Source organism: Labeo rohita, chromosome 20 (genome assembly GCF_022985175.1).
Source record: "Labeo rohita strain BAU-BD-2019 chromosome 20, IGBB_LRoh.1.0, whole genome shotgun sequence".
NCBI classification, from domain to species: Eukaryota; Metazoa; Chordata; class Actinopteri; order Cypriniformes; family Cyprinidae; genus Labeo; species Labeo rohita.
The window spans coordinates 4,122,564-4,135,075 of record NC_066888.1 but is presented as its reverse complement, the minus strand read 5'-3'; the positions used below and the strand labels follow the sequence as shown (position 1 = coordinate 4,135,075).

The following is a 12,512-nucleotide window of genomic DNA, read 5'->3' as shown; positions in this document are numbered from 1 at the left end:
TAAGTGATTTTATTGATTAAATATAAGAATTTGACACAAAAGAAAATGCACACTTTCAGAAAAAAAAGAATGGCTTTGTAAAAGTTGAAAAAATGCCCACAAAAGGTAAAAATCACTTTAAACTTGAATGATTTATTAATTTCCTCAGCTAGATATTTAATTCTTCTTTGCTTAGTGATTGTTTGGTACACCTAATTCACTGATCATCGTAAAATAAGTTTTATATCTTAGAATTAGGTTTTCTCGGTAATAACAAGGACAAGGCAAGGGTTAGGGTTAGTTTTTTATGGGGAGGGGTCTGGTTAGGGGGACCCCCCAGGAGCTTTGACACAATTCGAACACTGAGTAAACTCTAGACAAACTCATACACCTCTGTGCATACTCTCAGATAAAATCCTGGATTATTTCTAAGATATATGCAATTATCTTGTCAAATGACAATTCCCACAACATTAAAACTATCAGGGCTTGGGAAGAAGAACTTGATTTAGAGTTTGAGGATGACTACTGGTGTAAAGTATTAGACAATGTACGTACCACCACTTCATGTGCTAGACTTAGCTTTATACAATTTAAAACGATCCACAGAGGTCATCTTTCGAAGACAAAACTTTCTAAAATATATCCTAATGTTTCAGATGTGTGTGACAAATGTAAACTTTCACCATGTAACCTTAGCCATATGTTTGCATTCTGTCCCAAGTTGCAAAACTTTTGGAATTCTTTCTTTAAAATAGTTTCTGATGTTTTAGGGGTCAAATTAGTTGATTGTTCTTTGATTGCAATCTTTGGGGTTCCTTCTCAATGTCAGCCTTTAAGTCGGAAACAGGCTGACATTGTGGCTTTTGCATCTCTTCTTGCCAGACGTAGAATACTGTTGTCTTGGACCTCCTCACAACCCCCCTCTATTTCACTGTGGCTGAAAGATTTGGCCTTCTTTTTAAAACTTGAAAAAATTAAATACAATATCAGAGGTAGGGGAGAAATGTTTTTTGAAAAATGGCAACAATTTATCACATTTTTTAATGATTTAAAAACCTTAGACGTGGATTGAGTGGAGGTGTATATATAGAGATATTATTATTTTATGTTATGTTATTTATTTATTTATTTTAATTATCATTAATTGTATTATTTATTTATTCATTTATTTATTTTTCTTGTTTTTTTTTGTTTTGTTCTGTTTTTTTTCTTTTCCCTCAGATGTCATTCCTGTTAACTGGGGATTGTTTTGTTGGGGCTGGGTAGGATTGTATATGGTGTGTGGGGTGGTAAAAAAAAAAGGTAAAATTCAAAAAAAAAAAAAAAAAAAAAAATGTGTGTGTGTGTGTGTGTGTGTAAATAAAATTTGTGAATGGTATGGAGCTTTTCTAATGAATCCACTAGAGGGCGTAATTGACCGCAATTTTAAGAGTCAGATCTTCAGTCCACTGTGAACATGACAAACAAAAAGGCCAGTAATCAATAAAATCATAAACATTTTGCTTGCCATTACTACTGAAGCTATCATGTTAAAAATATTATTCCCAGATGTTTAGTTTCAGCAAATAACCCATTTTAAACCTACAGTAAGACAAATATATTAAACTAATGAACTGTTTAATAATGTTTAATTAAATGCCTTTTGTTGAATAGTACATAAATCTTTGTCAAATTAATTTAAATATAATTAGATGACATAAGTCTTTCATGAGCAAATATTGGCTCACTGTGTATAAATGACAGCTAAAGATTTAGTCTCAGCAAAGTGTTTCAGTTAGTCATATTATCTGATACATTTCAGTCTGTTTAGTAATGCAAAATTATAATTATTTATTTAAAAAAAATAACTAATTATTAAACATTATTATTAAAATGGCCTTTTTATTGTTTCATTGCACTACGTTTACATTCGTATTGGTTTTTTTATCAAGCTCATAGGTCAATGCTGTGTTTTCTTGGCACAAAGAGATATTTATTAGCTGTTTGCATGACAAGTGTGCAGTGGGTTTACAGTGGGTCAACCTATACCTGCAATATCTACAAATTTTGTGTCCCAAAATGTCCTGCATGGTGGGTTCTGTTCTTAATCACCATCTACACCTTTCAGAGTGAAGACAGAGACAGTGTTTTAAAACCTAGAGGGTATTTTTGCATCATGTATGCGTTCCAGGTCACTGAGCCGTGTGAACATGTGAGAACGTGTCTATGATGCCCAAAAAATGCAGTCTACCTGTATGTAGGTAAGTCGCTATTGAGACACAACCAAACTAACAGCATAAACTTTTTTCAGTGTCTTGCGTGTTACCATTGTATAATGGTGTTCCTCTCCCAGAGGCAACAACGGTAACCCTTAATGGAAAAAATCATGTTTTATTGATGAATCTGACTTTGCTCTGGGGCTTGACTACACCGACTGTACACTGTATGCAAGTTATTGCTTCGGTGTGAAGTGATATGCCATTTATCATAGTTCATCTGCTGTGATAGAAACAAGCCAAGATGGCTTTTAATTAAAATTTCTTAAAAGTGCATAACAAATGGGTTGTAGGCTCTAATATTAAGACTAAATTGGAGAGGCTATAGAACAATTTTGTTTGTTTGCTTGTTTTTTTTATTTTTATTTTTTTGTTTTTTTGGCTACAGTTGCTATTTGTACTTTCACTATAAGCACATACCTAAAATTGTACAATTGTTATGATGCACGAATTTTCCGAACAACAATGAAAAGAACTGCAAGAAAAACATTTATGTAATGAGACTTTTAATTCAAAACCTTCAGTGCTCAGATGGACCAATATAGCCCTTGTGACAACTAGCCCCGGTCTCTTCTATGCTCTTTTTTTTTCTTGCATGTGTTGGTCTGGAGCAGATGTGGTAAAACCTAGCCTTACCCTCAAAGAACACGCTTTAGGTCCAATTTAGACCAACAGGTGGCGCTATTGGCTTAAATGGAAACAGGACACACACGTGCAAGGGGGCCTAGCACACAAAATTACGTACCGTGAATCTCAGCATTTGGGATCTGTAATGTGTACAAATTAGTTTATGAATTATTATCATTATTATTAGTATTACCACTGTAAATTAAATGCAAAAGACAGCACATGATGCTAGCAACATATTTTAGTTTCTTAAGCGCTGCATTGTATTAAATCACAGCACCAGTTTCTACTTTTGTTTCTACTAAAATGTCAAGTTAATAAGTTATTTCTATAAAATTGTGCATTCTTATAGTAGCATATAGCCACACGACAGTGTAAGAAGCTTTAAGCGTGTTTTAAAGTAGTTTTTCTTTTCTAATACCAGGTTCATACAGAAATGCTAAAATATTCTAAAGAGAAAGATAAAAATAAAACGCTACAGTAAAATATATATTGGCTACATTTCGATTGAACCGGAAAATACAGTACATTTTAGTTTAAAAATTAAAAAGCACAAATTACCATACAAATGAACAGGTCTATTTTTAGATAGCAAAACAATACGTTTTAATATAAAATATGTGAAAATTTACAGTGCAACCCTGTAAAATGACCTCCCGGAAGTCTCTGTTTGACGCATAAACTTTTAATAACAGGCTATTTTATTTATCATCAGTTCTATTCATTGCAGTTGCCTGCTCCGTTATTATGCAATGTTTATTGTATATCTGTTACCCAGATGGGGTTTTGTGTTTGTGCAGCTTTTAATTCAGCATTTTAATTATCAGCAAGTTATATTTTAAGGTGCAAATCAAATTGAACTTGTTTAAGTATGTTGATACTATTTTAGTTAATGAAATGTACGGTTTTGACCTGCAACGCAGGCTATACCTGCACTACAATGCAATCCCGTGTAACGTAGCCATCGTACTGTTAGTAAATTTCATGCAACCGAACCCGTCTGATTTTTCCCCCCGTGAATTTTGTAAGATTTTTTTCCAACAGTGCATTGACGGGAGCGTTGCTGGTGGGCACGGAGACCCCTCTGTACCCAGACTGCCGCCACTAGTCGCCCCCAGCGCCACACGTCACATCACGTCCGTACTTGAACTTGAATCCCATTCCATTCTTCAGAGGCAACCCCTGCCACACACACAGGCGCCGGGTCCTCCCTGTGAGCAGCGTGAATGCGAGACGTAATTGCTCGGGTCCTGATTGATCTGGAGAGGAGGTGTTGTCTTCAGAGGTTGAGCCATTCTGCGCTGTGATGCCAAGCGCACATGGAGGACAGTGCCAAAGACTTCTCTCACCTGGCGAGCCCGCCGTCCACGGATCTTGGATTTCCATTATAGCAGGACAACAACTGTATTTATGTTTTAGGGATTTTTAAAGAAAGAATATTTGCATTTTAGGACAGTGTTTTGGAATCGAGGTTGTCAGGGGTTAAAGAAGCTGCTGCGGGTCGGAGTGATTTTCACGTTTCGCTATCTCAGGTTAAGTGGCACTTAGTTAATGCTTCACGACAGTCGAATTCAGTTTAGTCTGTTCACAGAGTGCAAGTGTTAGTTTGTGCCGTGATAACGAGTAGACTAGCCCGCGAGCGAGCGCAGTGGAACAGTACCCGGGCTGTGGAGGAAAGTTTGGAGAGCTTCGGGAGCGCACACATTAGTCCGAGTGTCCGTGAGATGCTGCTGTAAATGCGGGGCGATGTCCCGACGGAAGCAAGGCAACCCACAGCATCTGTCCCTCACGCAGAGGGAGAACCTACCGAGTAAGTACAAGACCTTTGTCACCTTTATCACACTGACCGCACATAAACTGACTGGCATACTCTGATCAATAGAAGAGCACAGAGAAGTTTCTTTTTCTTTCTTTCTTTCTTTCTTTCTTGTATCTGTAACTAAACATACTTTGCTTTTTTATGTAGCACGTGTGTTAAACATGTAAGATTATCACCTCGTAAAACCGACTAGCACAAGTTATGTTTTTGCATAATGTAATTATGTGCACTACCCTAACTAAAAAGAACCGGTTAAGTTAATTAGAATCAAAAATAATAACAGTAAGCCAGCGTAGGTTTATTACAGTACTTATTACACTTAGGCTATATTTATCGATAACCTATAACCAACAACCGAGGCCTGTTAGTTTTCTTGTTTATTTTTGTTGTTTATTTTAAACACTGTCAGTACATTACTATAATGAGGCTTTTCTCATTTACTTGAATAACTGATTTGAATAGTCTCGAAGTGCTAAAAATAAAACATTATTCATAAGGTTTTGTGAGACCCACGCGTTCATCTGCTCTGTCCCACTCAACACACACACACACACACACACACTCACCTATTTTCTATTATTATCACACACATACAAAACATACATGGCTTATCAACGTTTACTTTATGTAGTTTATTTAAAAGGCCCCGTCTTTGATCTATAGTCTGGTGTGCATGTATATCTAAAAAACAAAGTGCTTATATGTTTTTAATTAGTTTATTTTTATCATAATCTCTGTTTTACTATATCAAGGTTTGCATGCACAGACTTTGGCGTTCATCGTCCAAAACAACACGCTTCTTATGTTTATCCTTAATTTATCCTTTTATCTAAAATGCTTTACACACTCTTTCCACTAGTAAAACTTTATGTAAAAGCACCAAGTACTCTAAACCCTTATTTAGTTTTTTTTTTTTTTTTAACTCCCTAAAAGCTTTTCTTGCACAATAAAAAGAAGCATAAATTAGCTGCAGTGTAAACTATTGAGAGTAACATCATGCAAAGTGTTTACATAAAAAAAAAATAATAATAATTATAAAGGCCTATTCTGTCTAATTTATAACTGGTCAATGATATAATCTTTACACAATGCTCACAAGTGTTTATAACAGTGATTGTAGCCCTAAACAATAAAATACCAGGAAAGTTTGTCCACGATTAATACATTGCATATCTTTGACATGATGTACCCCGTACACCCGTGGTATTTGTGAATTAAACTCGGGAGCTTCTATATCAAATATTTTTACATTTATGTATTTGTTTGACCGACCTCAAGATGTGTTTGTATTTATCACATAATTACTGAGTAAAATATGTATCATATTTAAAATATTTTACAAATGATTTTATTTTTAGAAATGGTTGCCATTTTTTGATTTACCATGACTTTTGATGCTCATTGCGTTCTACCTTGTTATTCATTTTGGTATTTCTGGTTTCTCTGAGAATGTGGGTACAATGCGAAGGCGTGCCTTCCTGAAAATATCTGATTCAGTAGTGAGTAGATGGTCTTTACACGTCAAATTTTGCACTGTTAATGATGCTGATGGTGCCGTTTTACAAAACGTGAAGACAGGAGATGAGAAAAATGTGTTAAAGGAGTGGGTGGGCTTACAGAGAGCCGGTGGCCTTTCAGTTCAAACCACTGTTAGTCTGGCAGTTTATTTCACCTGATGAGGTTTATTTAGCAAATAGATAGCTTCTTTTTTTTTTTTTTTTCTCAGAATAATTTTTTTGGTTGTTGTGACTAATAAAGACTAAAACATCTTGTACATTAGTGCTTGCTTAAATATGTATGCTTGTACAGCAAAACCCATCCAGTGTAAGAGTGTCGAGCAGAATAATTATACTGTGTCTCAAATACGTGTTTAGTTCAAACATAATTAGTCTGTCGGTGTGTGTGTCAGTTGGCAAATGTGCAGTTTACATTGTGCGCTCTATACACTCTTTCGCATGTGTACAGAGTGTAAACCGACACTTTTTAAGTGGACTCCATTCAGGTTTGCACGCCAACCTCCATTCCAGTCTTCACGGGCTCTTACTGGGGTGTCTGTCTGTTTGCAGGGGAAAACCAAAGTGCCCTCATTTGGCTATGTCAATGCTTTTGGCACAAAACATGTCAGTTAGCTGGAGGTTGCACAATAGAGAGATTCTGCCCAGAGCGACAAGACCTATAGATCACACTCAAAGAGAAAACCAAGGAACAGGAATATCAACATACTTCACGTCTTGAAATAAACGCGGGGCGCACTCTCCGCCCGCATGTACATGTACAGGTGTTCGCATTAAAGAAGCCGTCTCGAGCCACGACCTAAAATGGCAGGGCTCTTGCAGACGCAAATAAGGGTTCTTGAGGAAGTCTAAGAGACGAAAGCGCTCGTATTTAGATTTCCGCAAACCGCCCCAGTGCCGAAGAAACTCATTAGTTTTGGTTTTTCTTCATGAGTAGCATGTCAATTGTGTGAACAAACATGTATGATTCATTACACGAGTAGTCTGGTTTACACAGACTTTTTGGACGTGTTGCTTTAAAATGTTAAAATGTGGGTGGGGACCGTCCATTAGGGCCCTTTGCTGGCTCTTAAAATGTAAAACGATTCTTTAATGGCTGTGAATGTCAGCTCTTTGAATGCTCGCATGACGTTTTCCATGATCTTTTAGCGGCCGCTGGTCATCATCCTAATAAAACGCAAGGCATGAAGCGCCGGACCACAGCGCCTTTGATTTCTAAGAGTGGAAAGGGTCACATCAGCCTTTTACAAGTGGCCCACTTCTTTGGGAGTGACTTTATGGCGATGTCCACCCTTTTTGTATGTGCAAGCGCTGCCTTCGACAGAACGCATTTCACAGACCGTGTGAGCCGAGAGCTGTTTGATGGACGTGTGGTTACCCGCTGATCGGACTCGTCTGACCTGACTTGGCAAATATTATAGGCGAGTCTCTGTTCTACTGCACAATATTTCGGTTTATTTTATGAGTGTCGTGTTTGCTGGTTTGCACAGCTTCAGTGGAGTGCAAATGTGCACGCTTGAAGCTGATAGGGGGTGCTGTAAGTCCTTATGAGAGGGAAAGTGATAGAGAGGGTGTATGTTTGTGTGTGTGAGTGTGAGTGTGAGTGTGTTTTCTTTGAGAATCTGATTACTGCCTTCAGGAAACGTGATAACTGTATTTATAATGGTTAATACCCTGAATTGCTATCTCTCCTCCCAAGTGTATCATTCCCACAACAGGCTCAGTATAAATCTCTTATCTTACGCTAAAGGTAATTAATTCAATTTATTGGAGTATAGATTTCACCCTGGGGAGCAGTAATATAGACGCCGTGCCCACTGTGCTCATTGCTCCTAAACATTTCATGTCCTTGCCTCCAACTAACTTTTTAAAACAATATTTGTGGTTCTGATTTCGAGCACACGGCTTTATGTGAATTTTTGGGGTTCAGAGGAGTCGTTAGCACACGCACGTGCGTTTCAGAATTGTGCGCGTTTGCTTGGCACACATCCAGAAGCAGTTGACAGTGTATAGGCCTTAAATGAAGATAAGAAACAGACGTTATCAAGCACACGGATTATTTTTTTAGAAATACACCTGGTGAGCTCAGAAATCACATTAGACTAAATCTTTTAACACATGCTGAAGACAGTAACTGTAACAGTTCCGCAAATATATATCACTCATAATCTTTGTTGTAAATGCGCTAGGTGTTCTCTGTCGTCTGCTGTGTGTTTTTTTTAATGATGATTACTTTAATTCAGAGCTATAACCACAAAGACTTGACCTCAAATTATTACTTATTAAAAATGATTCATAAATTTACACAGTTATTCAAAATAGTTGATCAGTATTTTTTATGACCATTTATTAAACGTTTATCTTATCACAAATATAAATGGTTACATGCTTTCTTTTATTATTAATACTCTAATTACTACGGTGTTATTACAATGCCTTTTAATAGAATAAATAAAAAAAGTTATTCTTTTCTTAGATTTGGTTGCACACTTGTTTTTACGTACTGATTTCCTCTTCACGTAAATCCTTTCCTCTTTTCACATATAGTGAGGTTCAAAAATCTGAGACCAATAATAAATGTGCATTTTTAAAATGTTTTTAAAAAACAGAATTACAATTTGAGTAAAAGGTTGAATAAAAAAATTATAAAAACTGATGATTACTTTATGCAGCATTTCACTGCAAAGCAAGTCTGATTTTGGTCTAAAGTTCACATGATCAGTGTCACAAATCGATTTTTTGATCAGTGAAATAGGAATTATTTTAAAATGTGATGTTCATTTACAGATCCAAGATTTTAAATGTGGACTTTTTAATTCCACTGTGTGGTGAGCAAATGTCTGTAAATTCACAGTGTTATTATTTAAAGAAAACTTGGAAACGTTGCTGGTGCATGTGATTTATGATATATCAGCTTTACTCCATCTTCACACACTTTTTATTTTCTGTAAAGATTTAAGTTTCAGCTTCTGATTGAAATATCTCAGAACACACATCATCTGCTGTACACCTGTGGCTCTCACATACACCTTCTTCTATTGTGTCCACTGCTCGTGTCTGGCCCGTTTAAGACGGCGTGGCTGCCTCCCAGCACACCCCTCCGTGCACAATTCCGTGGCATTGGGTCCATGCCAAGCCTACGATGTTTGTGTTCTCCTTCTTGGCATTACTCCACTGCTCTGGGGGTCTCCTGTCAGCCGGCGAGAGAGCTGCAGACAGCCGAGTGTGTGGCTGCGCTCGCAGGCGTCCTTCAGATCATGCATGTGATGTTCTGTTTAGATACCACATGCTGATCAAACTGACTTTGGTCAACTCTGTGATGGTGGAGGTTCTAAATTTAATGCAGATCAAGAATATTGTTTTAAAAGACTCTAAATATCATGCTGAGTCAAAAGATTCTACAGGAGTTAAGTTACTGTAGTTCTTCCCCTGGCTCCTGCACTCTTAATAATAAAGGTTCCAAACCTTTCAGTTCTTAAAAGAACATTTTTTCCTTAGTGTGTAGAGCATTTTAGAAACTAAAGGACTTGTTGTGCTTTGAAAAGGATCCATGGATGTTAAAGGTTCCTCCTGAACCGTAGACGCCAATAAAGAAGCTTTATTTTTAAGAGTATCTGCCAACCTGTGTGTGTTCAAGAGTGTGTTTGTCCCTCAGGCAGAGACTGGAGTTGATTTGCTATCGAAGCTCATACTGCTGCTGTTTTTTCCTGTATTTACGCTCTCTGTCAATCTGTTTTGTATCTCCTTGTGGTTTTGTGTTGAGTCAGATACATTTCACAGTAAAGAGTGTGCGTTGACTGTTTCGTCATTAAAAATAATGTGGGAAAACAGCGTCGAGATGCCAAACAGGGAATTTTGCGAGGGTACACAGTGGTAAAGATGTAACCGATTTTCTCATACGAAAACGTCTGTTTGTGAAGCTCCTTAACCACTGTTCCCAATGTGCACCTGCGATGCACTGACACACGAGGCGACCCATGCCTGAGAGCGTATTTTGAGGCTGCTTTTGCGGCTTTTGTGAGCGCTAGATTGTCTGCTGTGACATACCTGTACGGTGCATGTGCACCTCTCCAACATCCGTCCAGCATGCAGAGAAGTAGACCGGAAACACAGATACCACTGCAAGACTGCGACTGTACTACCTGTCACACGCAAACAAACACACACACATACACACCCTCCACTGATCTTACTGTGCAACTCACAGGTGTTAATCTGTGCTGTGTGAACTGTGAATTTTGCTTTATGAGGACAGAATCAGACACGTCGGTTCCACAAATAACTGACTAAATGGCTATTTTATTTTCATTAACAGATTAGGTCCAGTTCTTTGTGGACGCACTCAGCTCACAGCGATTTGTGAGGATAGCCACAAATGTGTGGAAAATTTTGGTCCATGTAGTCAAAAGAACTCATTTGTCGTAGTATATGCAGTACCCTAACAAGCAAGTTAATCATGTCTGGACCAGTTTGATAGCCAGACTGAAAAACAGATTTGCAGCTCACAATAACTGAAGAACAAAAATCACAGACACACCAATAGCAATTTGTCATTTAGAACTTGACAGGTACTTTAATTAGTTAAACCAACTATTTTAAATTCGAACTAGTCAAGGCAAGGCATACGTATTTATGCCATCGAATATTTATGTGGACCAAAATGTTCATTTAAAGTGCTTTCATAATAGAGAAAAAGAGATTTAAAGAGAGATGTAAAAGATTTATAAAAGTTTAAAAACATTTAAAACTAATTTTAAATGGTCATTATGTAGCCTCATGTCTTTCTAAACTTGGATGAATTTTCCAAAAATCGTTATAAAGTTCAATGTGACAATGCCAGTCAAGCTCCATAAATGATAGAAAAGCAGCATAAAACTGCAAACTGACTCATGTTTGGTTTTCTGAATTCCTATAATAGCTTTTTTTTTTTTGTGACAGACTACAATTTAAGTCATAATTCACTGAAATTCATCCTTTTCATCAAACATGATTTGGAAACAGATGAAGTGAAAAAATCTAAATGAACACCTTCAGTAACCTAAATTCACCTTACAAAGCTTTGATATGTACATGAGTCAAAGACATTAAGATGTCCACATAAAAGGAAATTTAAAAAAGTGATTTTATGTTCAGAAAGAACATTAAATGTAATTGAACTGTCTACTTTTAAGGTTTCAAATACGTTTTTGGAGACTAAAATGTCAAAAATTGTTTTAAATAATGTTACATTGTCATTCAGTGTAACAATATTTATGTAAAAATTCAAACAACATATTTATTCTTACTTGTACGTCTTAAGGGATAACGAATAAGGGAGCATATTAAATTTTATTGTATTTTAAATGAGTAAATAATTTGTATTTGACAAACGGGCAAAACCTAGGACAGTGGCAAATTTTAAAAATGTAGAATTACACTAATTAGTATTTGGGTTGAAAGTAATTTGTCTTTTAAAATGTCATAAATTGATTTTTCTTGTAAATATGCCTGACAAGATTGTTACACTAAATTACATTTTAGTGGGTGTCTTCTGTAAATTAGGGGAAAAATGTATATTTATTTTTTGCTCAGAAAAACAAAAACAAAAATGCAATAAAATTGAACTGAAAACTTTTTATTTATTTATTTATTTATTTATTTAAAAATGACAACAACTTAAAGCAGTATTACACTTTTGTCTTTGACCCACATACAACTTCAATGTTTTTTTTCAGGTAAAAATGATTAAATGTATTGTTTTTGTGTTTAAGATTGTTATAAAAATAACAGCATGAATAACAGGGATAAATAAATAATGATAGAATGTTCTTTTAAGAACAGTAGACAAAGACAAGACAAAAAAAAAAACAAAAAACAAAACAAAGATCAGTCAAAACCTAATTCATACATGTATTAAAACGAAAAAGTATTAATAAAACTGAAATTAAATAACTCAACCCAGTCCGTACAAACTGAGATCAGTATAATAAGTACAATTTCAGCACAGTGGTTAATTTGAGAACGCAAGCATATGTTTTCAGTCTGGACTTGAATGTGGTTACCGTTGGGGAACGTATGACATCTTTTGGAAATCAAATAATGTTCACCTGTACTTGCCAAACATGCAATGTTGTTCACACTGTTGTAGCTCACAGCAAATTTTGCAAATCACACATGACAGACATAGGTGAATAGTCAAATATGTATATTTGGTATTAATACTTGACTAAAAACTCAAATCCTCTAAGACTTAGATAAATGCGATGGATTAGAAATTATAACAAGAAACTGATGATGAAAACAATATTCAAATTTATACAAAACACATTGGCAGGC

At 36.1% G+C, this 12,512-nt stretch overlaps 1 protein-coding gene across 1 annotated transcript in view; it reads left to right on the top strand.

Annotated features, from left to right (window-relative positions):
- Positions 1–4,056: 4,056 nt before the first annotated feature.
- bcl11bb (BCL11 transcription factor B b) overlaps positions 4,057–12,512 on the top strand; it is a 34,371-nt gene continuing 25,915 nt past the window's right edge. Inside the window, exon 1 of the mRNA XM_051138805.1 lies at positions 4,057–4,674. Within this exon, the coding sequence (XP_050994762.1) occupies positions 4,611–4,674 (64 nt within the window). The 5' untranslated portion in view covers positions 4,057–4,610. The remainder of the gene's footprint in view (positions 4,675–12,512) is intronic.